This window comes from Microcebus murinus, chromosome 2, assembly GCF_040939455.1.
Source record: "Microcebus murinus isolate Inina chromosome 2, M.murinus_Inina_mat1.0, whole genome shotgun sequence".
NCBI lineage: Eukaryota > Metazoa > Chordata > Mammalia > Primates > Cheirogaleidae > Microcebus > Microcebus murinus.
The window spans coordinates 59,827,721-59,846,458 of NC_134105.1; the positions used below are offsets into that span (position 1 = coordinate 59,827,721).

The 18,738-nt window shown below is 38.4% G+C and overlaps 2 protein-coding genes and 3 non-coding genes across 6 annotated transcripts in view; all 5 read left to right on the forward strand.

The window, feature by feature from the left end:
* Nucleotides 1-1,931: 1,931 nt before the first annotated feature.
* RABGGTB (Rab geranylgeranyltransferase subunit beta) lies at nucleotides 1,932-8,645 on the forward strand. 2 transcript variants are annotated; one of them, XM_012787913.3, is made up of 9 exons: nucleotides 1,932-2,028; nucleotides 3,257-3,364; nucleotides 4,556-4,753; nucleotides 5,313-5,418; nucleotides 6,163-6,215; nucleotides 6,299-6,409; nucleotides 6,979-7,104; nucleotides 7,577-7,726; nucleotides 8,081-8,645. In XM_012787913.3, the coding sequence occupies exons 1-9, from the start codon at nucleotides 2,026-2,028 to the stop codon at nucleotides 8,219-8,221; spliced, it is 996 nt and encodes a 331-aa protein (XP_012643367.2). In that variant the 5' UTR covers nucleotides 1,932-2,025; the 3' UTR covers nucleotides 8,222-8,645. The 2 variants fall into 2 exon arrangements, with proteins under 2 accessions (XP_012643367.2, XP_020141125.1); XM_020285536.2 differs by having other exon boundaries at nucleotides 2,021-2,136.
* Nucleotides 2,979-3,057, forward strand: LOC142869841 (small nucleolar RNA SNORD45). Its single transcript, XR_012918393.1, has one exon. It is a non-coding gene; the product is annotated as a small nucleolar RNA SNORD45 (small nucleolar RNA).
* On the forward strand, nucleotides 3,538-3,621 carry LOC142869840 (small nucleolar RNA SNORD45). The gene has a single exon (XR_012918392.1). It is a non-coding gene; the product is annotated as a small nucleolar RNA SNORD45 (small nucleolar RNA).
* On the forward strand, nucleotides 4,893-4,964 carry LOC142869842 (small nucleolar RNA SNORD45). Its single transcript, XR_012918394.1, has one exon. It is a non-coding gene; the product is annotated as a small nucleolar RNA SNORD45 (small nucleolar RNA).
* Nucleotides 8,646-9,930: 1,285 nt separating the features above from the next.
* The window catches only part of MSH4 (mutS homolog 4), a 93,967-nt gene continuing 85,159 nt past the window's right edge, over nucleotides 9,931-18,738 (forward strand). The window contains exons 1-2 of the mRNA XM_075999426.1: nucleotides 9,931-10,301; nucleotides 16,195-16,377. Coding sequence (XP_075855541.1) covers nucleotides 10,064-10,301; nucleotides 16,195-16,377 — 421 coding nt within the window. The 5' untranslated portion in view covers nucleotides 9,931-10,063. The remainder of the gene's footprint in view (nucleotides 10,302-16,194; nucleotides 16,378-18,738) is intronic.

Here is an 18,738-nt window from a genome sequence, read left to right on the forward strand (position 1 = left end):
TCATGCCTATAATCCTAGCATTTAAGGGAGGCCCAGGTAGGAGGATCACTTGAGGCCAGAAGTTCAAGACCAGTCTCAGCAACATAGTGAGACCCCATTTCTACAAAAAACACAAAAATTAGCATGGAGTGGTGGCATGCACCTGTAGTCTGAGCTACTCAGGAGGCTGAGGCAGAAGGATAGCTTGAGCTCAGGAGTTTGCGGTTTCAGTGAGCTGTGATGATGCCAATGTACTCTACCCTGGGTGATGCAGTAAGATCTTGTCTCAGAACAAAAACAAAAAGAATGTTTTAAGGTTCTTTAACTGTTGGGAAAGAGGGTAAGGACATTAACTTTAGACATTTTTAATTGTGCAAGGTATATTTCAAAGTAGTTATGTTTGTAACCTCTAAACCAGAAGATCAGAAAAAAATAGCATAGGGAAACATTAATAAAATACAATTTTTTTCAAGGCCAGAAAGGCCAAAAAATACAAAGCATAGAAAACGTGAAACATAGGAAAGCAAAAAGATAATAGAAACAAGTCCAAAAAATAAATACATATATATGGACTGAAGTTACTAGCTGAAGTTGGACAAGAAGATCAACCATATTTTGTCCACAAGATACACTAAAACCTAAGGGCATAGAAAGGGTGAAAGTAAAAAGGTGAAAAAAATCCCTCTTAGAAGTGACTATTAACCAAAATAAAGCTGGAAAAATTACATTAACATCTAACAAAGTAGATTTTTAAAGAAAAACCGCATTAGTAGGGCTAGAGATGGTCGTCACTTAATGATAAACAGCACAACTCGCCAAAAATAGATAATAATTCTAAACTTATATGCATTTAATAAAACAACCCAAAACTCTAAATGAGGAAAATCAACAAAATCACAGGGAGGAATCATGAAATCCATGATCAGAGTACATTCAACACTGTTTCAACTATTAATAGCCAATGTATGTCAGTGTGTCAGGAATCTTTCAACTTGTTACTTAATGCAATCAATTTTAAGGGGATGTGTTACCAATATTTTCTAATAGGTGCTCAAATATGCTTAGGTGTGAAATACAAGAACGCACAAACGAAAATTGCTGAAATCCAAATTCTGTGGCAAGCTCTTAAAGGCAAATGGATGCTTGTTTTTTTGAAAGCAATTTTCAGTATTTTTTTTTTTTTTGAGACAGAGTCTCACTTTGTTGCCTAGGCTAGAGTGAGTGCCGTGGCGTCAGCCTAGCTCACAGCAACCTCAGACTCCTGGGCTCAAGCGATCCTTCTGCCTCAGCCTCCCGAGTAGCTGGGACTACAGGCATGCGCCACCATGCCCGGCTAATTTTTTCTATATATATTAGTTGGCCAATTAGTTTCTTTCTATTTATAGTAGAGACGGGGTCGCTCTTGCTCAGGCTGGTTTTGAACTCCCAACCTCGAGCAATCCGCCCGCCTCGGCCTCCCAGAGAGCTAGGATTACAGGCGTGAGCCACCGCGCCCGGCCCTAATTTTCAGTATTTTAAGTACTAGCACTTCCTGAGGAAGTGGGGGATGGTAGTGGTTAAGAAGCCAGACCTATAATGGACAAAGTAAATAGGGTATGGGAACGTTTCATTACCAGTCATTTAAAAAATATTTACTTAACACTTACTACGTGCAAGCAGGCAATCTACGAATTAATGGCCATTTCAGATCTTCGGAATACTAACAGTCTCAAGAACAAATGATTTCACTCTGTGCCTTATCTTCCTTAAAAAAAATGATTTCCTAAAAGCAACTCAGATATTCAAATAGTATTTAAAACTGTTTTAGACAAATCAAACAATCATGGGACGCCAAAATGGGCGCCAGGGCCTTTGGCCGCAGGCAATGAGGACACCTATGAGCAGTCGGTGGGGTCCTAGGGCAGCCATGGAATTGCTCCATACTTCAGGCAGGAGTGTGGTCAGCTAAGTCAGCGCGCAGAGGGGACCTAAGGGGCGCTTCTGCGCAGGCGTGGGCTCCTAAATCTATCCGGGATCTGCCCCGGCTCTGTCCTTTCGTTCGTAGACATGGTGAGTGAGTGAGTCTCGCTGCTAACTGCATGGGTCGGGAGCATACCTGGTAGGGTAGTTTTGAGCAGCGTAGTCACTATACGGTTGTTTGGCAAATATGGGAGAATGGTAAGACATGGGCCTTGTGATTTTTCTTGAGGGCTTAGGGTAAAATATTACTCAGCGTTTTTTGCAGACCTCGCGGGCACAATTGTTCGTTCTAATTTTATCTAGGCTTCTTCCTGTTGGGCGGGCCTCTTAGGATTAAACAATCCTATTTCTTAATTCCTCTTAAGAAGCTGGGGCTGATTGGTGGCTTTTTTCAAAAAAAAAAAAATAAATTTCCGACTTAAAAATTACGTTAAAATCGTTAGTGGTTTAGTCTAGCTTGAAAACCTCGTAAATTTAAATAGCATCTGAAGGAAATTCGCTACTTAATCATTTTTGGTAATCTTCGTGAACTGCTTACAGTATTAACGCATTCTCAACCACCGGAATGTATGAGAATAGAGCAGCATCCTCATCACCTGGGGACTTGTTGCAAATATACTCAGATTGCAAGTATACTCTGATTAAAGTCGGAGCTAACGGGACTGATTGAAAAGCTTTTGGGGTGCGTAGAAGGTGCCTGGGAACTTTTTGATTGAGCAAGAATTTGCTCACGTTAAGGGATAGGTTTTTTTTAGTAATGCCTCTGACCGGGATGCAGAGGCTCACGTTTGCAATCCCAGCGCTTTGGAGGACCTAGACGGGAGGATCACTTGAGCCCAGGAGTTCAAGGTTACAGTGGGTTATGATCCTGTCACTTACTGCATCCAGACAGAGCAAGACCCTGTCTCGTAAGAAAATGCTTCTGTATGCTTTTTGCCACATGCAAACATATATGCTGTACTGATAAGCCCTGCTATTCTCTGTTCTTTCATTTTACTTTGAGTGAAAGAAAATGAACAGCAAATACAGGTAGTTTTTTGGGTCGATGATGAGCTGGCATGTATTCTGAATCTAAAGTTGATTATTACTACTTTAGCTCTAGAATTACTCTGAGACCTGAAAATCACCTGTATCTTCACTAAGATGGAGTGTTGATGTTTTAAGTTCTTTCTGTTCAGATGCTTGCAGGTTTTAAATTGAAAGTTTCTCTGTGGCAAGATAATATTGGAGTAAAATTCAGGAATGTATTGAGTATATGCTTTGGGATAGAACATTAAATGAAACCACTGATGAGATCACAACTTTCTTATTTTGAAAGGGAACGCCACAGAAGGATGTTACTATCAAGTCAGATGCACCCAACACCCTATTATTGGAGAAACATGCAGATTATATTGCATCCTATGGCTCAAAGAAAGATGATTATGTATGTATGATTTTAAAGTTCAATAAATGCACCTTGGATATCTGAGATTAGGGGTATATCAAAATCAGTTGTGGTTCTTACCAATACTGACTTTGTGCTTGCCAGACAAAATAGATTGGGGGTTTGAGGCACAAAATGGGTTTCTATTTTTATAGTTGGGGTAATACTTTCAAGGTCAATGATGTTTTGGCATGTATTACCTGAATTTATTGCTGATGTGTAATAACACTTAAGCTCTAGAATTACGCTGAGACCTTGAAAAAGTTTTACCTTAAATTTTTAAGCTTCAAAGATTAGTCTTCCTCTCAGGGACAATCTTGGTAGAAAGTAATAAACAACTTAGTTGTAAATAAATGTTTTTTCTCCAATAATATCCAAACAATTCCAGTTACCTACGAATTTGGGTAACGTATTCACAAATTGTTTACTTAAGTGTTAGGTTGTTTTCATAAGCTTGCAGTTAAATATGTAGTAGCAGTCATGAAGTTAAGATAATATGTAAATAAGTACTTTTTTCCAGTATGACTTGAAGGGATGGGGCTTGACTTATTTACTCCTTTTATCTACTACCCAACTGTAAAACTCTGCATTTGGGTTGGTAACTAACTACTATTACCTGATAGAAAACCTCTGAAATATAATGCATTGTGGCTGCAGCAAAAATTTGTGGAAGCTTCATATTTATGTTTATGTCTCATTGATTAGCTTCCATTTTATCTGGACCTAAAGTTATCATTGGCATGCTTAGGTCATTTTGCTTTTCATGTGGCTATGTCATTTACTAATAGATTTTTTTACAGAGTCCACATGTTAGAAGAATGGATGTCTAAAATATGAAATAGGTACTCCGAAAAAAACATGCTCCCCTAATTTTACAGATGAAATGGGTATATTCGTCTGACTTATTTTACCTTTTGGTCAGCTCTTGAAAGAAACTAAAGCTCGATTTGTATTGTCAGCCATAGTTGAATTTATCATATGCTTGTTAGGTAATTATTTTTTTCTGAGTAACAGTTGTGTCTGAAGATGGCTTCTAACTGAGAGCTACAAATTTACACTCAGTACAGGTTAATGATATTGCTAGGGTCAGGAGAAGTAAAAATAGTGTGGCTAGTGAGTTAGCTTTGTGTGTTTAATCTCTTTAACCTTCACCAGTTCAAACTGACACATTTAAGAAATTGTGTATTTTAGGAATACTGCATGTCTGAGTATTTGAGAATGAGTGGTATCTATTGGGGTCTGACAGTAATGGATCTCATGGGACAACTTCATCGCATGAATAGAGAAGAAATTTTGATATTTATTAAGTCATGCCAACATGAGTGTGGTGGAATAAGTGCTAGTATTGGACATGATCCTCATCTTTTATACACTCTCAGTGCTGTCCAGGTAAATACTAATTAAAATTTAACAGTCTTGATAATTTGTCCTCTTATTTGAGAATTGGGAATTGAACCTATGTATTAGGAAAGTGACAAAATCAGAATCTTAAGACAAAAATTTCATTACAAGTGAAGTGGTCCTACAAGGTCAGTGATGTAATGGCATGTATTAGCTGAATGGAAAGTTGATGTGAGTTCCAATGTTACACTGAGACCTTGGAGGATAAAATTTGTATTTTCAGTATATGTAAGTATTTGACAATCACTAAATGGAGTTACTTAGTTTTGATATTGGTTAAGATCCGCATGGTGATTTAAAAACCTATTTCTGTATATTTGAGTCTTGGAATGCCAAATTACAATTTATATTTGGAAAAATTATAAGGTTAAAGTTTTGAGTTTGTTGGTAATACCTATAATTTTATTAAATAACAAGATGGTCTGCATATTTGAGAAAAGATTAATACACATAGGCAAAAGGACATGCATGGCACCTTAAAGGGAGTTGATAACAGAATTAGAATAAACTTAAAGGAATATTTACCTAATATTTATCTTCATTGCAGATTCTTACTCTGTATGATAGTATTAATGTTATTGACGTAAACAAAGTTGTGGAATATGTACAAAGTCTACAGAAAGAAGATGGTTCTTTTGCTGGAGACATTTGGGGTAATGTTCGATTTGATCCATGCTACCCAAAATAGCAATATTACAATGCCCTGGCTTTGCTAGTGGCCTATATAAGGATTTTTTTTAAGTTTTTCATCTTTTCAGGTCCCACTAAGCAGCTGGTCTAACTGGAGTTAATGGTCTGCTGGAAGTTCCAGCATGCACTGTGGTAGTTATGTCAGCATACAAGAGCACTGGAACACAGGGGGCCAGATAAGGTAGGTGAAATTTTTTTCCCCAATATTTGGTGGCTTTGTAAAGTTTTAAAGCTACTTACCAGAAAGGGACACATACTCAAAAAACTTTACAAACTTACTGAATATTTGAGTGGAGGGAGGAAATAGAATTTTATTTGATAAATCCAGATAATCTCTGCTTCAGGGATGAACACAGTGCAGGCCAGAGAGACCAGCTGCTTCATGGGATATGAAAATCTACTTTATAAAGTAGAGGAAGTTTATTTGCATTGTCAAAAACTGACTAGTCCTTTTGGGTCTGTTTCTTTTTCTGGGCATTTGTAAGCAACTTAGATAATTTGCTGTTTTGACAAAACAGTTTTCTAGTTTTCTTCTTGAAGTAAAAGCATTTAACTTTAGATTTAGCTTTCTTCCTGACTAAAAGTCAAGCTTTTGAACTTTGGGAAATTTAATGTGGCAGTTCTACAGTTTTTGTTTTTAGATAGCATAACTATATATAATGATCAGAGGCCTCTGGTAACATGGTTTGGTTTTATCTCTATTTTAGGAGAAATTGATACAAGATTCTCTTTCTGTGCAGTGGCAACTTTGGCTCTATTGGTAAGTTTTCAATAATGTGTTGAAATGATTAAGTGCCCATGAATACTCTGGAATTTAGTAGGCATATTTTTTTCTGTTTATAGGGGAAGCTTGATGCCATTAATGTGGAAAAGGCAATTGAATTTGTTTTATCCTGTATGAACTTTGATGGTGGATTTGGTTGCAGACCAGGTTCTGAATCTCATGCTGGGCAGGTAATTTATTAATGCAGATTAAAATTTAGTGTCAATTTGGATGATATAACCAGTGTCATAAAATGGGAAAATGTGTCAATAGTAATTTCAGTGTCTGTTAATATGAATGTAGTGAATTTGATATGGGAGGCTGTATAAAAGTTGTTTAATTGGTAAGTACAGATGGGATTTTTACAATAACTTGCTTTTATATAGTGGATCCCCTCTGACCCCAAGCAAGCACAAGTAGGTTCATAAACACCAAAATACATTTTCATCTTCAATTAATTTTTAATGAACTATGCAGATGAAACATTCTATCCCTACCTAACCTGAGCTAAATGAGCACCCCTTTACTTGTGCCAGAGAACATTTTGTATGTAAATAGTTGTAAAATACTTTGCCATGAAGAAATTTTGACAGCAGAATTGGATCCTAGTAATAGTGTGCTTGGATTTCTGGGTGTTAAATTATTCCATCAGAAAGTAAAAGTTCTGATATACAGTTGAGTTTTAATAATTTGAATAGTTTTTATCAGTTTTACTATCAAGAAGTTACTATACACATGTACTTTATGTCTGTAATTTTAGATCTATTGTTGCACAGGATTCCTGGCTATTACCAGTCAGTTGCATCAAGTAAATTGTGATTTACTTGGTTGGTGGCTTTGTGAACGACAGTTACCCTCAGGTGGACTCAATGGAAGGCCAGAGAAGGTATTGTTTGATAAGCTGTGTTCTGTTAGCTTTATAACCTTGAGTGAATGCTGCTGCTTTGTCTTGTGCATTTCAGTATTGTTCTTGTAAAATGACTGAGCTTTTTATTTTCCTCTGTTGTAATTTTTCAGTAACACCTCCTAAAAAGACTGCCTTTGGGAAAAGTAGAATCCCTTGGGTTGAAGTGCTCATTGATACTGGTATCCACATCCAGACACTTGTCCATCTATGGGTGTGAAAGTATAATTGATTTTGACAAAGTGGTTGTGTAGAATGAAGTTTAGTGTTCTCTTACTCGTTGATTATCTTTAATTCTAAGCAAGCATTTTAAACACAAGTCTTTTCTGCCTCCTGCCCCCTACTGTTTGAACAGTAGATTAATTAAGAGTGAGACTTTTAAACTTCTCAGAACTAGAGAAATAAAAGAATAAAATTGTGACAACTTTTTGTAACTATTTTTTTCCCTCCTTAGTTACCAGATGTATGTTATTCATGGTGGGTATTGGCTTCCCTAAAGATAATTGGAAGGCTTCATTGGATTGACAGAGAGAAATTGCGTAGTTTCATCTTAGCATGTCAAGATGAAGAAACGGGTGGATTTGCGGACAGGCCAGGAGATATGGCAAGTGTATTTCTGTCATGTTTTTATAAGTTATTTTTTTCAGTATTGGCATTAGTTCATGGTATTTCCAGATCTAGAACTGGGTGGATGTTGCTTTAAAAGTGGTAAATTTTTTTGGAACTTAATTTTTAAATGTATGAAAGATACAGGCCAAGCTTACAGAAATTTCTCATTTGTTGCCTATTGCTAACAAAATTACTATATGGTAAAGGTCAAGTATTTAGAAATAGTTTGAGGTCTCTTTATTTCAGCCATTTATGCATATACATACAACACAATTGACTCTAATGTAGATATTTATAGAGGGTTATTTTTAGAGGTTTTCATTTTGTAATAGTCATTATTTTTTAATAGGTGGATCCTTTTCATACATTATTTGGAATTGCTGGATTGTCACTTTTGGGAGAAGAACAGATTAAACCTGTTAGTCCTGTTTTTTGCATGCCTGAAGAAGTGCTTCGGAGGATGAATGTTCAGCCTGAGCTAGTGAACTAGATTCATTGAATTTGAGCTAGATTCAAACGTTGAATAGTATAGTTTTGCCATCTCAACATTTCTCTGTTTGACGTGCTTATCAAACTTAAAAATTGCTGTTAATACTTTGTATATTGTGTTAAATTAATTTCAGTAAATCATGTAATTATATATTTTGTAAAATAAAGACCTGTGTTTTATTTTCACCCAGTTTTTTGTTTGTACTTTAAGTGCATCTGTTCATGTCTCCATAACATAGCAAATTTTAAAAAACTCTTGGGTTCTACTTTATTTCTTGCCCCTGTGTTCCTTTCATGCATTCTATAACAATAGTTAATGTAAAATGTTTTGTGTCAACAGTTCCTGTTAACTGATGAAAATGGATAAACCTTATATATGAATTAAAAGATGCACAAAATAAATGGCTGCTGCAATTTGGAAATAATTTGTAGGTTTTTGAGTACGATTACTCTGAAGTGGTCACATTTAATTTAGGTAAATGACAATTCACCTTTTTAGAAAAGGGTTGCAACTTGGACTAATTAATAGCATTTTATAGATCTCAATTACCCAGGGGATTGTTGGCCTTTCTTTTTTCTTCCAATAAGGAAACAGTTTAACAGATAAGTTGGGTTATTTGAACCTGTGTTTCCAAAAAACTACAATGAGCACAACGGTTGTCTAAGAGATTACAGTTTCAGTGAAAATAAGATATTGTAATGAACATTTTTCTTGATGGAAGTTCATATTTTCTCAAACATTTGCAATACCCTGCATGATGGATGTGGATGAACTATGCCATGGATAAACTTATGATATTTGATAATAGTGTATAATGTTATAGCATTATGCAGAGGATTTTATTGTTTCCTCAAGCATCCCTAGGAAGGTTGTACTATTGCCATATTCAATTGAGAAAAGTAAACTAAATAGCAAAGTGGGAGTTTGAACTTCTGTGGTTTGCTCTTAACTAATTAGAAATGGGAGGATTGCAAACTGTTCTTACACTATCCAAGAGATCTCACCCTGTCTTTCCTTGATTCCTACCAAACTATGCACACAGACATGTGCATACTATCTCGTGAAAATATAGCCTTGTGGATCTTTCCTGTATTTGTTCACAAGACCAATTTTAAATGGATTGTACTGTTTTCACTGATGCTGGATGATGGACAGTATATTTTAAAATTAGCTGCATTTTCCACCAAACTGATAGTTTTGTTAAAAATACGTGTGTATGCGCTATATATGTGTGTGTATATTATATAAACTGAAAAGCATATCTGAAACGGCCTCTACAAAAAAAAAAAAAATAGCTGGGCACGGTGGTGAGCAACTTGTAGTCACAGCATCTAGAAGAGGCTGAGTCAGGAGGATCGCTTGAACCCCGGGAGTTTGAGGCTTTAGTGAGCTATGATGAAACCACTGCTCTGGGCAACCTTGTTCTCAAAACAATTTTTTTAAAAAAACTGCTTAGGTGTTTGGGAAATACTTAAAATCACGTTGCTTTTTGCAATAAGGGAAATAGGGTGCTATGGGGATAATAGGGCTACCAAATCTTGTGGTCATCCATGGGCCCTGAAGAATTGTGTTCAGCCTGATACCTGCGAGTTGAGGAAAGCTATACCTCAAATCAGGTTTATGTGGAAGGTGATGGGTTAGGAAGCGGCCGAGAGTAGGGTGCTAGCTGCGAATAGGGAAAAGGTGAAAGGCTGGGGGCGGGGGGGTTGCCTGCGCCTGCGCCCTGCAGCTCGGTGAGCTCGGCGCTGTTTTCGCGCCCTGCTCTGTGGAGCTGCGTCTGCCTCAGGGCTACGCGGAGGGCACTCGGAAACCGCGTCCTCGTGCCGGGGGAGGTGTGAGAAGATGCTGAGGCCTGAGGTCTCATCTACCCCACCTTCCGCCTCTGCGGCTCCCCGCTCGTCCAGAGAAGCTCGCTCACATGGTCCTCGCTACAATTTCGAGCTGCAGGAGACTCCTCAGAGCCGCCCTTCCGCCCAGGCCTTGACTGCGTCCACGCCTCGCAGCACGTCGGGAGCTGCGGGCGACCGGAGTAGCAGCAGCAGCCTCCCACTCCATCAGCCACGCTGCCGGCCGGCTCAAGGCAAGGAACCGTTGTGTGGAACAGTCCCCCAAGTTCAGGGAGACTGGGCGGTGGTTACCAGAGCCCAGTTCAGTTAGGGTTGGTTGGCGTATGAGAACAGGGTGTCCTGGGAATTTGATGGGTCTGGGTGATTAAAAGCCTGGATTCTTCAAATTGGTTTTATTACAAGACTGATGATGGCCGATGGCTCAGTTATGAGGAAGGCTGAAATATCAAAACGCGCCCCGCGCCCAATATATAACAAATGACAAGAGTTTGTGCGTGCGACTGCTGGTAGCAGTGGTGAGGTATGTTCTTTGGCTGCTGAATTTAAATCTCCACGTTCTGGGGCGGGGGGGGGGGGATGAAAATAGATTAAATTGAACATTTTATCTAATTCAGGTTTATGATATGTTTAGTATTATAAGATGTAAGTAGAGCCAGGCATGCTAGATCCTGCCTGTATTCCCAGCACTTTGGGAGGCCGATGCAGGAGGATCTCTTGAAGCCAGGAGTTCAAGACTGGCCTATCTACCAAAAACATTTTTAAAAAATATTAGCAGAGTGTAATGGCATTGCCTGTAGTCCCAGCTACTCAGAAGGCTGACCCAGGATTATCGCTTGAGCCCAGGAGTTCAAAGCTGCAGTGAACTCCAGCCTGGGCAACAAAGCAGGATCCTGTGGGGGGGGGGGGGGGAGTCTGTCTTTCAAGGTGAGTTCAAATCACTTATTGTATATGTTGTTACTCTTCATTCATGGCAAAAGCTAACTATGTTTTCACACATCATTACAACATCATGGTAAGAAAATAAATGCCAAATCCAGTGATCACTTTTCAGGTCATCTTGTGACCTTACTGCTATATTTAGTATTCTTGACCAGTCTTCTCTTGAACTCTCTTAGTTTGGCTTACTTGATTCCACTTGCTCCTGTTTCTCTCTTACCTCCCAGGGAACTACTATGCTCATCTTTGTTAGTTCCCAAATTATTGGTGTGCCAGTTTTGTTTTGTTTCTTTTCCTAAGCCACTTCTATCTGGATATCTCCACAGATCAGATCTCATCTACATTCTAGAACTCCTAATTGAGACTGTCTCCTGAAGTTTGTATTGACGGACCGATACCTCAGACTTACTATATGATTAAACTCATCTCTGCAATTTTTTAACCTGCTTCTCTTACTTACCTTAATCACTTGGGTGCCTAATCTTAAACACAGAAGATGTCAACAATTCAAGTGTTTCCTCACTCCAAACATTCAATCAGTTACCAAGTTCTGTGTTTATCTTTTAAATAATTCTGTCCCTTTCTACCTGTGCCTTTTCAGATCCTCATAATTTTATGTAAAATTATCATATCAAACTCCTAAGTATTCTTCCTTCTTCCAAGCTTACTTACAATACCACCAGAGTTATGGTATCTCTGATCCTCACAATAATTCTGCAAAGTAGATTTATTTTCCTGTTTTACAGAGGGAACCAAGGCACAAATTATGTTAGGAGCTGGGGATAATAATCATCTATGCTTTCAAGGAACTTGTGGTTCAGTAGGGAAGAGAGACTTAAAAAATCATCAAATATACATTTATGAAATAACTATATTAACAAAATTTTGAAATGTAATTGAAGTTGAGGAACAAAGGTGGGAAAATAAATTTTATAAAGTAAGTGCGATTTGAACTGCTCTTGAAGGATAAGTACGATAAAGAATGCCAGCTACAGGCAAGGAGGAGAAAAGAGAAATGAGAGTATTCTTAAGATAAACAAGCATGTAGAACTGCAAATAATTTTGCTTGGCTAGAGCAAGGAGATCTGATGTAGATAAACTTGGAGTACCTGTAGGAATTATATCTGGGAGGCAAATAAGGAGGCATGTTTTGTCCCACATGCCAACACCAGCTCTCTGGCTTTGGTCACTGGATAGATGATAGTACTGTTTCCTGGTACAGGGGAATTTTGTAGGTGAAGCAATTGTCAGAGAGAAGGTGATGAGTTCTGATATGTACATATCAGAAGAGGCTGTGGGATATCTATAAATTTGTAGTCAGACAATTAAATATAGGGGTGTAGGGCTAAGAAGAGAAACTTGGGAGAAATACAAATTTGAAAGTTACCAGTATATATGGGGCTAGAGTGGAGAATATGAAGATAGCAACATAGAGGTTAAGGAAGTTGGAGGAGAATTAAGACAAGTGAACAAGTTTCAATAAAAGGGCTTAGCATCTAAAAGTAGCCTGAGAATAAGAACAAGCCCTCTCTGTCTCTAGTTCCTGGCAACCACTCTCTTCCTAAGCTCCTTTAAGCCTGGGGATGCTAATGGAGCACATTTTATCCTAGTTCTACACACTTCCTTATAGCTCCCTATCCACACCTTCCTAAATATTCCCTTTATCAAAATCTCTTCAAATTATCCTAGTTTGAATATGCGATTGATTCCTGCTGGAACCCAAAGAAATCTACGAGGGGTATGGGGAGAAACTTAAGAATTGTAAGGGAGATAAATGATCAAATTTGTTTTTCAGAAAGATCACTGGTGAAGAATGGATTTGAGAGGAGTAATATTGGAAGAAAGGAGAATAAATATGAGACTTCCAAAAGGCCCAGAGAAGATAACAGTGCTAAAATGGGCTGATAGGAATAGAGAGGGATTAAAATTATAATAACATTAAATAAAAAAGGATTATAGGAGTTTGTCACTGATTGGGTGTCGAGATTGATGAAAGAGGTGTTAAGAATGACTCCTAAGTTTATGACTTGGGCAACAAGGTACAAGATGATATAATTGACCATGACTGGTAATTAAGAAAGAATAATTTTTTTTTTTTTTTTTTTTTTTAGACAAAGTCTCACTTTGTTGCCCAGGCTAGAGTGAGTGCCAGCTCTTGTTCCTCTGGAGAGGCACTCTAGTGCCTTAGGTGGTTCGTGGGGCCCTGGGACTTCCAGTTGTGTCCGTTTCTCCCCCTCAGTGAGGGCTGGTCTGGGAGTGAGTCTGGGTGGAGCTTGGTTGGGTAAGCCTGCCCTTAAGCACCACAAATGCCATTATCAGGGGTCAAAGTTCTGTTCTCTGCTTCCAGGAAAAGCTGTCGGGGAGGGGCTGGAATGGCCCCACTCAGTCAGAAAGTCTGTGTGTGTGGGTGGGGCCGTCTGAGACGCGCAGTCTAGAGCAGGCCTCACTCCTTTCCACCCTCCCCAACTCCGCGGCTTCTCTGCCAGCAGGCCAGACCTCACGCCACCAGGTCTCCTCTGGCTGTGATGCAGGCAGGGAGGTTCCCTGCACAGGGTCGCTGCCTTGGCTGGGCACACGGCCTCCCTTTGGGAGGAGGGTTGCCCTCTAGGACACTGATCTGCCTCTGAAGGCACACACACCTCAGTAGGCTGTTCACATATATCCCTTCTGTGCCCTGGGCAATGTGAGACCTGGGTGCACGGGATCTGGTCTGCAGATCTGGTCAGAGGTCTGACTTCTGGGCCCCAGAGTTCAATCCCTGACCCAACCAGGGAGAGGAGTGCCAGTCCTAATTTACCCATGGGGAGCCCAAGCTGGGCTGATATTTCTCAGCCTCAGTCAGGGTCGGCCCCGTTCTCCTGGAATCACCAGGCCAGCAGCACCTGAGAGGGCTGGCGAGTAGGGAGCTCACCGTCTGAGTACCCCTCAGTCAGCTGTAGAGCCCCAAAAGGGAAGGCTCCATGCCCTGGAGATGCCTCCGACTGGTGGCTATATTGTCTCCCTTGGCAGCTACGAATAAGGACGGGGGAGGGGAGAATGTAGCAATATGGTGCCTCCCACGCATCTTGGGTCTGTGCACATGGAGGTACCCCGAGGGAGTTGGGAGCCTGGTCCCATGTCCACTACAGGCTTACCACTCACTGGTGGTGGCTGTCTCTGGGCTGGTGTACGCAGGTCTATCTAACCGCTGGGGAGCCCACCACCAGTCTGAGATGCAAAGGAGGGGGAGGTTAACTGCTCCACCTACCCTTGCTGCTGGTCTCCAAGCTACTCTGGAGGTCTCTTCTTCCAGTTCTCCTCCGCAGCCTTCTCCCTTGGAGTCTCCTGTAGTCTCTAGTACCCCTACTTCTGACTCTCGTCCGATGTGTACTCGTCTGCTTGCTTCTTCTAATTTCTCCTAGAATCTGTCTTTTCTGCAGAGACACTCTGTCTGGTGGTGTTTCTCCTCCTCCATCTTGCTCCGCCCTCCAAGGTATTCCTGAGAAGCACCCTGACCAACAGCAGGGGGCAAACTCCTAGCCTTAGTTTCCTGCCCCAAACCATATCTCAGGGACAAAATCACATCCCCTGACATAATTGTGAGAACATCTCAGAGATAACCAAGTCTCCAGGAGTAGAGAAAAACCAGAAATGGTGGACAACCTGAAGTCTTGCAGCTGCCTGTTAATTACTCCACAATAATTACAATTTTTTATCTTTCTCTTTGTCTCCATAAGAGCAGCAAGTCACTTGGCCTAGCTGCTGGCACTTCATTCTTTTTCTTTGGGATGCCATGCCATCTCCCTGCTCTCTTCGCTGACCCTCTTTCCCCTAAGAAGATAAAATAAATTTTACTTTTATATCTTAATTTCTGTGTGGGAAATCTTTCTACACCTGTGCCATGAGTACCTACTAGGCTTTCAACCCTAACACTCTACCCTCCCCAAAAAAGGAAAAAAATTAGTTGGGCATAGTGGAATGCACCTGTGGGAGGCTGAGGTGGAAGGATTGTTTGTGCCCAGGAGTTCAAGGCTGCAGTGAACTGCAACTGAACAGTGAATATACAATCATAATTGTATCATTGTACTCGAGCCTAGACAACAGAGAAAACCCTGTCTCAGGAAAAAAAAAAAAAAAAAGCCATGCAGCAGCCTGAATGTTTTGCTTCTTGCATATTTATTCCACCAGATACCCTAGTTTAGGTGTTCCTGCTTGAATTTGTCTTTTCACAGAGGTCTTGAGCATGGACACAGTTCAACCAAGTTCTTTGGCAGTTTATTATAGGATGGCCTTTGCTTTAGGTTCTAATACCTTGTCTCTCAATTCCATCTAAGATCTCATCAGAATGACCTTTATTGTTCATATTTCTATCAACATTCTGTCAGCATTCTGATCACCCCAGTCTCTAAGGAGTTTCAAACTTTCTCTAGTCTTCTTGTCTTCTAAGCCCTGACCAGAGTCTAGGCTTTTTCTAGCCTAGCCTGTTCCTCCAAATTCTTTCAGACTCTGCCCATTACCTAGTTCTAAACTGCTTCCACATTTTCAGATATCTTTATAGCAACACCTTACTCCTTGGTACCAATTTTCTGTATTAGTTTATTAATATTTTCTGCTGCTTACAATGGAATATGTGAAATAGTAATTTATAAAGAAATTAAATTTCTTTTTTACAGGTCTGGTGACTGGGAAGTACAGGGTCAAGGGGGGCATATCTGGTGAAGGCCTTCTTGCTAACTGGGCCTCTGCAGAGTCCCTAGGTGGTGCAGGGCATCACATGGTGAGGGGGCTGAGCGTGCTACCTCAAACGTTTCTTCCCTTTCTTAAAAAGCTACCATTCCCACTCACAAGATGACCAATCATTACCTTTTAAAGGCTCTACCTCTCAATACTGTTACAGTGGGTATTAAATTTCAACATGAGTTTTGGAGGGGACATATAATCAAACCACAGCAATATATCTGGTATACTGGAAGATTAGTGGGTAATTTATGATTTTAGCAGGAGTGGTCTCAATGAACTTGTAGAAGCAAAGTCATATTAACATATTTGAGTACATTTATCAATGTCATTAAATGTGCCATAATTTTTTATATTTCTAAAAAAATCATTATAAGATGAAGCTTATAGAAAGTAAACAAGGTATAAATTATAGGGATTAATGATTGCATAATTTAAATCTATAAGAATTGACACTTAATTTTTCAAATACAGGTCCATACTTTGGAAACAATAGATCTTATACCGAAAACCCAGTTGCATCAAATCTTACTTTTGGTACAAGCTCATCTTCTGCACGAGATGCTAATTATCCACAAAGAGTTAAAACTCCATTGTCTGCTGGAAATCCCCAGAGATCAGGTTATAAAAGTCGGACACCACAAATGGGATATTCAGGTAAAATTAGTGGAAGGTCAACCTAGATGATCTTTTGAAATATTTGAAGTTTTGTAAATCATAAATTAGAATGGTTATATTCAATATGAATCATTTACAACTGATAAGGATAATTGAAAGATAAATACATCAATTTACCCATATCCATAGAGACTAAGTTAATAAGGCTATATAGTTTCTGCTATTGTTTGTTAATAAATGTAGGTCTACATTATTTTAACTATGCTGACAAAAAAATACACAAGAAACAGAAATTTCTCCCTTTTATACATGATCATTTATATCTAAACCTTGATCCTGATGATACTATTGAGTAGCTTTTTAAAATACTTTTATTTTTATCTAAATATACTAGATTTACTTGAAGGGTAAATGGATAAAATAGATTTTCATGAACAGTTCTATAAGGTACATACAACAGAATTCTTGGTTACAGGGTATATGAATGTATATATTTATATAATAAGATAATGACAAATTGTTTTTTAAAGTAATGCTACCAATATACTTACTAACAATGTATGAGAGTTCTCTTTAACATTTGGTATTGTCACTCAATATTTACCAATGTAGCAGTTGTAAAATACTAACTACAGTCTGAATTTTCATTTACCTGTTTACTAATGGAGTTGATGATTTTTTTTGTGTACTTTTGGACTGTACATCTTTAATTTTCTGTGAAATGAATGTTTATGTCTTTTATTTTTCTTTAGGTTTATTTTTCTGAATTTATAGAAATTTATATATTCTGACTGCTAAATCATTTGACAATTTTTCTGTTTGTTTCTGTCTCTAGATCTAACTTCTATAGGTCATTATGTCTATCTCTGTATCATTGTCACACCATCTTCAGCTTGGTAATAAGTCTTGATAGGGTAGGACATCCCTTCCACCCACACCCTCCATAAGCAACCTTATTCTTCTTTAGAAGAATCTTAGCTCTTTAAGGCTGTTTGCTCTTCCATATAAATTTTGGGCCAATTTCAGTTTCCACCAAAAAACACATTGAGGTTTTGATTGAAATTGCACTTGTGCTGAATCAATAGATCCTTTTAGAGAGAGTTAAAATAAGAGGCTAACTGATATCCATAGAGCAAATCATTTTGTCCACCTGATTATTAAGAGTTTCCTCTATAAAGGATGTCCTTTGGTGGACATTCACATAGCACACAGATATTTTCAAAGTTTATGCCCATTCTTAGGGATCTTTCCACATATTTCCTCATATTTTCTTGTCACTGATCTTCTAAGCCTGTTTCTTCCAAGTCCATGACCAGCCAGGTAAACCATTAACAACTGCCTATGAATGAATCTAAGTCTGTACTTTTGGCTATCTCTCTTTTCAGACATAGTAGACAGGTGTACTGCTCAAAGTTCCTATCTAGTGAAAGATCAAAATGAACAAAAAAACTCAAAACATTAGATGAAAATAGTAATGGATATCAAATATCTCAATGAAGAAGGAGTTTCTTAGCAGAAAAGCAATGGAAGAAATTATACAGGGAAAGATTGTTTATACAAAAATAAAAATTTTCAAGATATCTAAAAAATCAAGATTGATAGCAAATATAAATTATTGTCATTGATTTATAAAATTTTCATGAAAAACATTAAGACCTAGTAAAAATATACAAAAAAATATAAACACCTCTCAAAAGAAAAAAGATAGATAACAAATGGATATATTAATGATGTTCAATTTCAGTAATGTTAAGAAATATAGATTTAAGGGCCACTCTATTAAATTAGCCAATAATAAAAATAATAAATTTTAGAAGTTAGTAATGGTGAGGATACAGTAAGATTGGCTTTTCTCATATACTACCGACAGAATTAAAAATTAGTCCAGTTCTCAAAAGAAATTTGGCAATTTATATGAGATCCTAGAAACATGATTTTCCTTTTTTTCCAGTAATTTGACTTCTAAGAATGCATTTTAAGAAAATAAGAAACCCAGAAAAAAGCTTTATGTACTGTTGTGCTCATTATAGTATGATTTATAACAGAGAGATAACAACCTAAATGTTCTTTTAGAACTTTAGGGGAGATGTCTTCTCCATGTATTGAATTTTTTACTGGTACTTGATATATATTTTCCAGTTAAAAGTAGGAATGCCATATTCTATTGCGATCTTAAACTGACTTCTGTAGATCTAATATAACCTTAATCACCATTTATAACATAGCTTTCATGGGGAAAAGTTTCCTGAGGTCTAAACACAATAGATTGTAAGTAAACCCTTTACTATTTACTATTTACTCAGCATATAAACATTTTTGTGGGCATTAAAATAGAAGAACATAGGAATGTAGGTCAGGGAAGGAAAGGAGGGAGGAAGAGGAGTAAATTAAAAGGTTGAC

What these genes read in the sequence shown, in the direction of transcription:
- RABGGTB (XM_012787913.3), top strand. An exon ending in TGGCAACTTTGGCTCTATTG is followed by an intron (nt 6,216 to 6,298) that starts GTAAGTTTTCAA and finishes TTCTGTTTATAG; the next exon opens with GGGAAGCTTGATGCCATTAA. An exon ending in CGGACAGGCCAGGAGATATG is followed by an intron (nt 7,727 to 8,080) that starts GCAAGTGTATTT and finishes ATTTTTTAATAG; the next exon opens with GTGGATCCTTTTCATACATT.